The sequence below is a fragment of the Buceros rhinoceros genome, unplaced genomic scaffold (genome assembly GCF_000710305.1).
Source record: "Buceros rhinoceros silvestris isolate BGI_N320 unplaced genomic scaffold, ASM71030v1 scaffold14725, whole genome shotgun sequence".
Lineage (NCBI taxonomy): Eukaryota > Metazoa > Chordata > Aves > Bucerotiformes > Bucerotidae > Buceros > Buceros rhinoceros.
In genome coordinates, this window is record NW_010411296.1 from 56741 (window position 1) to 67474 (window position 10734).

General features: G+C 37.8%; 1 protein-coding gene across 1 annotated transcript in view; it reads right to left on the minus strand.

The window, feature by feature from the left end:
* The window catches only part of RICTOR (RPTOR independent companion of MTOR, complex 2), a 55836-nt gene that overhangs the window by 5987 nt on the left and 39115 nt on the right, over positions 1–10734 (minus strand). Inside the window, exons 24-30 of the mRNA XM_010135971.1 lie at positions 8943–9030; positions 8109–8201; positions 7828–7934; positions 6963–7192; positions 5149–6178; positions 1436–1613; positions 145–229 (exon numbers count right to left, since the gene is read on the minus strand). Coding sequence (XP_010134273.1) covers positions 145–229; positions 1436–1613; positions 5149–6178; positions 6963–7192; positions 7828–7934; positions 8109–8201; positions 8943–9030 — 1811 coding nt within the window. The remainder of the gene's footprint in view (positions 1–144; positions 230–1435; positions 1614–5148; positions 6179–6962; positions 7193–7827; positions 7935–8108; positions 8202–8942; positions 9031–10734) is intronic.

Here is a 10734-nt window from a genome sequence, read left to right on the forward strand (position 1 = left end):
CTATCCTGAATACAGAACACAGCTCTCAAAATTTAACAGCTAAAAATCACCTTTCCTGAAAAGAAAAATCAACAAATAAACCAACACCCCACCCAATGTACAACTAAACAACAGAAAGGTACGTGAGAGAATCAAAACCAGTACCTCCTGCATCAGGTGCAAAGACCCTAGCTCCACGGTCATCAAACGGAGGTGTAGTTTTTTTCTGGAAATACGGAGTTTCCTTTACCTGGAATATTCAAGTGAAAATTAAAATTAGCACAGGTCACTATCATATAAAATGCAAAATATATTTTATGAGGAAATAAAATGTCCATTTTTTACTTCAGAAAAAAGATCCAATTAGAGGAAGAAATTAAGAATGGGCACCTGAGTACTACAGAAAAGCATGTATTTCTGAATTAATTTCTAATAATTCTAGTAATTTCTTTATTAGTGAGACTTATGAACAGTCAGTACATGTTAAAACAGTGGTGACAGTCTGTTTTGAAAACCAGTGACACAGAAATGAGTATTAATGATCTGCCCATGATCACTTTACACCACTCGAGATCTCAGGAGAACAGTGCAAAAACACCCAGATCATCTAAAATGTTGCCTGTAAGATGCTGTAGAGTCAAGACGTGTCTCAACTCTATAAAAAAGAGCTGAGAGAGAAGAAATTCGACAACATAAATATGCCATGAAGAATGTAGAGAGAAAAAATGTATTCATTTCATAAATAAAGGGGAAGAGAAGCAGGTACAATAGAAAAATCTTGCCTTTACTGCAGCATTAGTAATTTTTTTATATTAGTTAGAAAGTAATTTAGGTTTGAAAGGCAAAGACTAAGCAGACTAAAAATAAGGAAGCTCACTGATTTAATCTTTGATACAGACCATTGTCCTGTTTTTGACAACTAACAAAATATTAAACCCTGTGATGCATCACTTTGTTAGATAGGAATGTGTTTTAACCAAGTAGAGGGAGGAAGGCAATTGTTAAGACATTTGATCTATATATAATTTATATATATATAAAATATATATCTGTGTGCTTAAGTAAAGAAAATTTAGTTCAATGCCATGATGATACATATAAAAATAAGCTAATATTTCACCAAGATCATGGCATCTGGAAGTTAAAACTGTGTGGTTATGCAGATCATTCATGGTTGACCAACGAACATATAAAATCTAGCTGTCAATTAAAAATCTTATGACTGCGTATTTATGTTGCCATTGTTTAATATGCTTCTCACACTGTGTCATTATTTGCCTAAAATATACTAGCAATTTTCTCAGAACAGATAAACTTCTCCAAAATGCATTCCTTCAAAGTTCACATCCATTCTTTCCCATTTCTCTAGATCTAATCTATTCTGATGCAAATGCACTGGTTGACCACCTGTCGGCACGAAAATGCAGATGAACCTAGTAAGTTATCACATACATACCTGAAATATTTCATTTATATCCACTGGAAGAGCAAGGCCAATGTAATCATCAGAGCTACCATATGTAGCATTAGAAACCATGGAGCGAACAGAAGAGGAACGCTGAAGTGTGTTTTGGTTAATAGGGCTTAATAAATCTTCTTTATCTAACGAAGCATAACTTAAAGCTTTCATGAACCTGTAACATTGAAATAATAAATCATAACCTTGGTAAACCTCTCATTCTGGCACATTACAAGTAAGAAGGACTGCTGACACAAAGACTATCCTCATCTTCTCATGATGAGGATATCCAGAACTTGTTACTCTGCCAAATTACAGCTATAGGCTCACTGTTTTTTTTCTGTTTCATATTGCATGGTTTGGCATTTCAGTGGGTAGATTTTTTTTCTTTGAAAGTCCTGAGACACAGACTTGCAAGACAGCAGGATGGAACTTCTGCTTGAAGGGCTGCCAGCCCTGCAAAAGCATAAATTTTCTCCAACTTATCAAGCTTCAAAGATTTAGAGCCCAGACACAGTCAGCAAAGTCTTGGGCTTTTAAACTGCTAACTGCTTCATTTTTAAATGTATCTACGCAATGAACTTACCTTCCCTGGATATTCACAAACTCCGAGCTGAGCAGCCACATTCCTGCAAATGCAAAGCTTGCTCCTGCTAAAGGTACCAGCAATGTGAGCAAGGAACACATTTTTCTTGCGCTCTAAAGGAGCCACCCATTAGTTCACCTGAGCACGGAGGAAGAATTCACTCAGCATGAATGCACAAAGAACTGTGCAGTGAGCAGAGCTGACTGTGACAAGCAGCCCGATGAACAACTAAAGACATCGCAGCTGGAAAAATGACGGGAGAGTGGAAGCTGGAGAACAAGTCCTCAGTGCTGATCGGAGTCCTGATGATGCAAATTTCACATTTGTCCATTTTCATTTTACTTCTCACTGAAGATAAAAACCTATAGATGTTTTCTACTAATCAATCTATGTAGATAGCCTACATATAATGGATTAAAGCTCCCTAGTAAAGAAAGACACACCTCACGAACAGTACGTTATTATATTACTGCAAATTATTATACACTGCAATGTAAAGTTCAGCAAACAGTTTTTCTTGACTTTCTACCTTAGAAATAATTTTTTTCAGATGGACAATTAAAATTATGCCTGACAGACTGACACATTTATACCAAGATAAAATTAAATTATCAAGGTTTGACCATGTAAGGTTCAAAACATTATTATGCAGTGGAACCAGCCAGAACAGAAATTACAGGTTATCAATAGATTCCTCGCTACTAACTAATTCTGACCAATGCTATTGAATGTAGCAGTGGGCTTAAAATAAAAAGTCAAGCCCTATTTCAAAAGGACAAGAAGAGATGGCCTCAAGTTGTGCCAGGGGAGGTTTAGGCTGGATATTAGGAAAAATTTCTTCACTGAAAGTGTTGTTAGGCATTGGAACAGGTGGCCCAGGAAAGCGGTTGAATCATCATCCCTGGAGGTATTTAAAAGATGTGTAGATGTGGCACCTGGGGACATGGTTTAGTGGTGGACTCGGCAGTGTTAAGTTTGCTGTTGCACTTGATCTTAAAGGCCTTTTCCAACCCAAATGATTCTGTGACTCTAAAACCTAAAATATTACCAGTTATGTTATAGTTATTCCATAATAGAGCATTCTAACATTACTCTCAACACAGAATTAAAGACAAGTATTAATACTATAATTTGTCCGTGCTTTTCCTGGAAAAGCTAACAGATATATTGTTAGTAGTGGTAAGAACCAATAAGTTTTCATGAAAGCATTTATGCAGGTGGCAGAGCGAGCTGCAATTAGGATTTGAGACATGCACATTAAAATTTCTGGTTGTTCTTTAAAGACAAAGATGGAAAATTTAGCCTCACAAAGTATTTTTTGCAAAGAAATAAGCTTCTCAACCTTTTGGATGGAAATAGCTAGGAACATCACAGAAAGCAATCTACAGTTGCTATGAACACATGAATTTGTCAATGAAGCATGAATCAAAGAAATTTGTCTGAAGACTGACGGAAAAATAGCCTTGGCAAACAAAAAGGACAGAGTATTTCTTTCCAGTTTATTACTTAAACAGCAGTTAAGGACAGCTTTTATCTGGAAGTAGTAACATATTCTGGAAAAGGACCACAATTATTCAGTGCAGTTGAACAGCTGTAACCAGGAAGAAAAAAAAGCACATGCACCAGTTACATTATAGTCTTTCCAATCAACTGTATTAATAACCAACACAATCTGTCAACCTCTTGTAATAGATATGCCTCCAATTTTTTTAACCACCTCAGATACAAGCACTCCAGCCATTTCCGTTCAGTGTTAAACTGGTCACCTCAAATCCCTGAGCCTGACCACTGACAGAAGAGATGATGAACAGCTAAGCACCAGGAATGCTGTATTACATTGCATGCAGAGCCTCAGGATGAAAGTCAACTGCAGCAAGGTTGCTTTGTGCATCATGGGCATGACTGCCAGGAATGGTATGTTACTATATCCACAACGGAACCTGTACTGCCACTCAAATTAGACTGATTTTTTCCCCTGAATTACCACAGAAAGCCAGTGACAAAGCAAGGAACAGCACTTCTCATTTCCAGCACGGTGTACTTTAACTACTGAATCATCCTTAATTTAATCAGCACACTCAGTCTAGTTAGAACTTAATTGAACAAAAGGAACAAAACTTGTCTTTTATAGCATCTTTGCAGAATCACGTGAAAAGATCAACAGATGAAAGTCAATCTTAATCAGGAGGAAGATGCATAGTAATAAACAGGCACTATATATATACTCAGCTGGCCATGCAGAGTTCACAGACTGGGCATTTGCTGTTCTGTGCAGTAGACAGATGACTAATATACTGGTAGGTCTCTCATCTGAGAGTGGTTGTTTAAGTAATAACAGAGATGGAAAGTATCTTTTCCCTTTCAAAAGTAATGTGAAAATCCAATGCACTAGCTAAAAGAGAATTTGAAAGGAAAGATCTGGTAGAGCTTTTAAGAAAAAGTTGTTAAGCACTGACTGTAGCTGTTGGGAACAGTGTCAATGTCATGAGCTAGTTATCTTACGTAACTATCCAATTAGTCTTCAGAACATCTAATATTACTCAAAAATAAAGAGGTGACATTGCCATCTAAAAATAAATGCTATGAGTGAAATCTTTGCTCTGTAGCAGTTAAGAAGCCAAACTGACATTCCTATCAGTAGTAGCAGTATCTCATCATTGGCCTCAATGCTACAGTGAACATGAATACAGCACATTGGCAGGAGATGCGGTCCTAAAACCTCACCAAGTGATACTGACAGAATTTTCTTCTTAAACATAGCTCTGACTATCTGGGCAATTTTGTGTGACTGCAACTTTAGCAATGTAATTGCATTTAAATATTTTAAAAGTTAAACAGGAAGCAAATGTGATAAAAGAAAACATTTTCCTTTGTCACTAACAGCACTAAAGCAGCTGTGCAGAGTTATGGAAGCCCAGCTTCACTAACATTTACAAAATTAAGAATTCTCATTCTATTATGCTCTTCTCCTAATATCAATACTGCTTTCAGTGAAGTTATGAATCATCCTGCAACAACTGTCACTTTTATGTGAAGTTGGGAAAAAAAACCTAGAAAGATACTTTTCTTATTCAATTGTTCTTAGAATTTTGAAGTAAGAAATGAACACATAATCATCTCTTACCTGTTTGGGGTTAGCCGAGAATCCAGGCTGCCAGATTTCATGGTAATAGTGTCTGTAAAGAGCACATCCTTTGCTGGAGATGCTAGGGCTTCTGAGTGAGACAGTGAAGGATGCATCCTCTGCTGTTGTAAGCGTTTTAGTGTGGCATAGCCAAAGGCATCTCGAGAACTTGTGTAGCTAAAGTTATAGTCAGCAAGACTTTTTACTGTAGCAAGAGAAGGAGCTTTAAGAGACTGGGCTCTTCGGGGAAGTGTATGAGAAGACCCTGGCGGCACAAGCGATACAGAGTTGGATTTTGAGAGAGGCAGATGGTTAGGCTGTGGTGTTGAACACTGACTTGGTTTAACTGTCTTTGTGCTTACCACAGTACTTAAACTACCGCAGTCAGTATCTACATTTGTAGTGTCCACACCTACAGTCTCCCTTGAAGGGCTAGAGCTCATTGAACTAATGCCACTTGTTGTGGTATCTGTATTAAAACTTAAGCTACGACTCTTGAAATGCGTTTGAGTAGTACCATCTCCTGTTAGCCTTTCTCTGCTTGTGTTTTCCCGTTGAATTTCATTTCCAAGACCTTTTGGCAGCTTCAGATCATTTTCTCCAATACTTGGGGTACTATCAGTATCTTCCACGTGCTTATTTCCAACAAAAGACGTTTCTAATCGTAAAGTCTGGATCTTAGGAACTCTGAAAAGAGGGTTGAATTCTTCACCAGCAGGAAAGTCCATGCTACCAGAAGGTTCTGTTACTGTACGATTTCGCCTCAAGCTTGATTTACTGTCAGATGATGTCAGTTTTCCTCCCTTTGGATCACTGCTACTTCTGTGTTTTTTATTAGGTAGAGTAAGAGAGTTTAGAAAGCGATTTTTCACAAGTCTACTAGAAGAAAAAAAAGGAAAGGGACTACGTTCTTTGTCCTTTGAAGGTCCAGGTCTGTCATAGAATATTTGTTCAGCATCTTCAGTAATATCTAGAAAGAATGTACTAGTGGAAGTACTACCAAAACGGTCATCCTCCATGATGAACATACCTGAAATTATATGAGACTTTGTCACTGAAAACGGACATTTCTTCAAAGCGTATAAATGTTGAGAAAAAGAATGCAATTCTATAGAAGGCAAAGTGAGAGACTATGCAATTTGCTGCAATTTTAGTTCAACATTTTTTCTGCAGAACTTAGTGTAAATCAAGTATCTTGAGGAGTACCGAGCTGAAAGTCTCGTTGCTTCAAAAGAAAAGCCATACTATCTTATTTCAGTGCAAGTACCCTGCTATGAGGATTATAACTGATGTGCTCCTTTAACAATACACAAATACAGTGTATTTTTGTGTTTAAATTCCTAATACCCACAGCAAAATTAAAATACATTAGATACTCAAAATATAAAAGAATTTAAACACAGCAATACTCCGTGTGTGTATATTTACATATAAAAATTATGTGTTTATATTCTACAATATTCCTTTGAGGACAATGAAGTAAATGTATCTTTATACCTAAGCATGAGCATTTCTGCAGGGTATTACAGCAAGCTGCCATGACTTGACAAAAAACCGAGTAACTTATCCTGAAGTTGAAATTTCTTATTTCTACACAAAATGTAAGCCTAAGACACTATTCTCTTCCCTCTCACCTGTCTTTATCTTTCTGAATGCACATAACTCTGTCCCCTTCCTTGAACTTTTCTTTCTTACAATAACACCTTCAAACAATCTGCCTGAACCTCATCCTGTCAGAAAATTGGTAAGAACACCAAAATGCTTTTTTGTGGTGGGGTTTGCGTTTCTTCGTTTGTTTTGTTGTTGTTACTTACTTGAAGGCGCAGATTCACTTTCACTGTTATGCCTTGAGCTGGTGGACTCAGAGTTCAAGCTAAGTGTGCTGGGTATAGAAGAAAGTTCATTACAGAGCTGCTCCATGTCATCAGGGACCACTGGCCAAGGCTGTCTACGACTGTGTCTCACTGCATCCCAGTTGTGATGCTTCAAAATGTCACATCCTTGTTTAGTTTTGGCTATTAGACCAAGCACGTAGACACAGGTTCTGTATTTTCAGTATATATAGAAAAAAGAGCAACAATAATAGCATCTAATTTCACTAAACTTATTTCTCTTTTGAAAAGCAACGGTTTCAAAATAATTCAGCACAAAATTCACAAAACTGCCAAACAGCTTTATTCAATTTTATTTGTCCATCCATGGAAGCTTAAGGATTGAAGTAAAATATCTGAGAATGATGCACTATTCAAAAATACAAACTACTTATTACAAGACCCTGATTATATAAAGTACCTTTTTCAAAAAAAAAAGAAACCAGACAAACATTAATGAGGTAGCAAAAGACCATCTATTTATGCTTCTGAAGACTCCAAAAAAGTTATCAAATTAAAATGATGGAATAATAAATTGATTCTGGAGACAAGCAGCAAATACTTTAATCGTTTTTTAAAAACAGAAAAGCAGTGTGTATCTTTTTTCATTTGTTTAGTGGATGTTCTGTTGGATTTCCTATACAATTCTGATTGTGTAGGACTGAGATTGATACTCAGTCATCAATGATACTTAGTAACCGATTTCTAAGTAAGTGCAAAATTATATTCAGGTAAGTTAGGTAAAGCTCTTTGAAAGCCTATGACAATTACCATCTATATATTTTATGTATAAATTAGATACACATACCCTCTAACAGAGAGAACCTCACAATGTTGGGCAAGTGCCATTATATCAGGAATTACATTCTCCTCTTGAAGCAAGTTAAGACCCCAATTTGATGATCCAATATTGCCCTGGAATAAAAGTTTGTCAAGTAAGTCTTGGTTTTGACACGATCTGCAGCACTGTCAGTGAAAAGCTTTCAACAATTTTGGTTGTTGATTCTACAGTTTCAAGCCACAACTTCAGAATCAAGAGTCACAACGGAACTCAAACAACTGCAAAAAGTTTGTAAATCTATTACTAACCAAGGCCCAAAGGGCTGCTTTCAGCTGCTTAATTCCTTCCCACTTATCCAGCATGGGGGAACGAACAGTGTAACTTAGATCTGTAACAATACTCTGAAGGAAAAAAACAGAAGACAAAGACAACAACCTCAGTTTCAAATGAAAAGGAGACCTGAGTCAAACAGGTTATCTTACATTTTTAATATAGAAACAGCACTAATTTGAACTATGCACCCTAAAACGAACAATGGAAGTAATGGAATAATAAGCACAAATTAACAAGTAGAAAATTTTAATGTAACCACTGATTGCATGAAGTTAATTCATTAGAAAGACAGCAGATTAATCAGACTAACACTGCAATATGTAAGCTTTCTCTTGACTTTTTCAATGATATTAACTTCAGTAGATCATATTGCAAATCAACAGAAAAGTGAATTAATTTAAGTAACTATAAACTGGGTTAGTGGTTTTTTCAGCGTATCAGAAAGAACATTTTATTCCCTCATCTCCACATTTTGTATGCATAGAAAGATCAGCACAGTTTTACTTGCCAATATACAATTCACTCAACACAGAAAGTGAAAAATTATTTCTGTTGAGTTCCTTTCCATACTAAGATTTTGCTAGTCATTTTGAAAAAACATTGCAAGGTATTTCCCTAATACTTCAGTATCAGGAAGAAATTACATGAGACAGCAAAGACTGTCTTCACATGGTTTTGACCCCATATAATTTAACACTTTCAAAATCGACTTATTTTGCAATGACTGTTGAAATGCTCTCTTTTTTAAAAAATATATTTAAAAATTATTACAGTACTCTTGAAAGACTTTAAATAGTCATGACCCTCACCTGAGACTCCAATAAATGGCAGCCTGTTTTATGGTGCACCAGTTGGCCATAAAGGTGAACTGGCAGGTAGACGTGTGGTCGCTGTAATCTGGCAGAAAGAGAAATCATGCTTTCCCAGCAATTCTGACATTTAAAATAAATTAGACTGCAGTGTAATGCAACGAGTTACTCTTGATTCTTTTCAGATGAAAAGGATTCTTTTGGAGAATTTAGGAAAGAATAGAACAGAATATAGTATTTCAGTTGGAAGAGACCTACAATAATCACCTAGTACAACTGCCTGACCAATTCAGAGCTGACCAAAAGTTAACGCATGTTGTTAAGTACGTTGACCAAATGCCTTTAAATACTGACAAGCTTGGGGCATCGACCCTCTCTCTAGGAAGTCTGTTCCAGAGTTTGATCACCCTCGTGGTAACAAAATGTTTCCTGATATTCAGTCTGAAACTCCCCTGGTGCAGCTTTGAACCATTCCTGTATGTCCTGTCACTAGGTACCAGGGAAAAGTAACTAGCACTCCTTCTCCACATCCCCTCCTTACGAAACTGTAGAGAGCAATCAGGTTGCCTCTCAACCTCATTTCTCCAAACTACACAATCCCACTCCTCACATGACATTCCTTCTAGCCCTTTCACCAGCCTTGTCTCCACTGGAGGCATTCAAGGACCTTCAGATTCTTCTTAAAATTGTGGGGACGAGTACTGCACACAGCACTCAAGGCAAGGGCACACCAACGCTGAATACAGCAGTGAGAGATAGTCACCTATTCTGACCAGCTGGTAATGCTGTATTTGGTGCACCTTGGGATGTGGTGTTTCAGCCTCTCGGCTGCCAGGGCACACACTGCTGAGTCACATTGAGCTTAGTGTTAACCTGGCATCCCAGAACCCTCTCTGCAGGGCTGCTTGCCAGCCATTGCTCTCCCAATTTGTTCTTGTGTCTGGCATTATGACATCCTAGGTGAGAATCCAGCATTTGGACTTTCTAAATTTCATCCCATTAATCACTGCCCAATGCTGCAATCTATCCAGACCCTTCCTTCCAAGGACTCCTGTTCCTCAAGAGTCAACAGCACCACCTGTTTAATGATGACACCTTCGGTACCATCATTAAACCTGCTAACATGGCACTCAACTACTGCATCCAGATCATTGATAAACACATTGAACAGAACAGGCCCTAGAACTGACCCCTGCGGAACTGGTCGCCAGCCAGATATAGCCCTGTTCACTACCACCCTTTGAGGTTTGCCCTTCAGTCAGTTCATCACCCAGTGCACTGTGAACCTGCACATCACACAGTTGGACAACTTTCTCCAGAAAGATGCTGTGAAGGACAGTATCAAAAGCCTCACTAAAACCTAGAAAAAACTAATTCTGCTGCCTTCCCTTCATCCACAAAGCCGATGACCTTACAGAAGAATATCGAATTAGTTAAACAGGGGTTTTCCTTTGAGAACTCATGCTCACTGTGCCTGATGACTGAATTTGTCTTTAAATGCCTTTCAATGCTCAGCATGATATTCTCCACAAGTCTCCAGGAACTGAGTTTAGACAAAGAGGTTTGTAGCTTCCTGGATCGTCCCTCACATCATTTTTGCACACTGAAATGTCGTTGGCCAGCTTCCAGCAGCGACCTCCCCAGAACCCTAAGACCTTTGAGATGAGTCCTGCCATAACATCTGCTGGCTGCCTCAGTACTCCAGAATGAATCCCATCAGGCTCTATAGAATTGTGAACATTCAGATGATCCCTTACACCTTCAGAGTCCAGAAAAGGAAAAGTCACTCTTT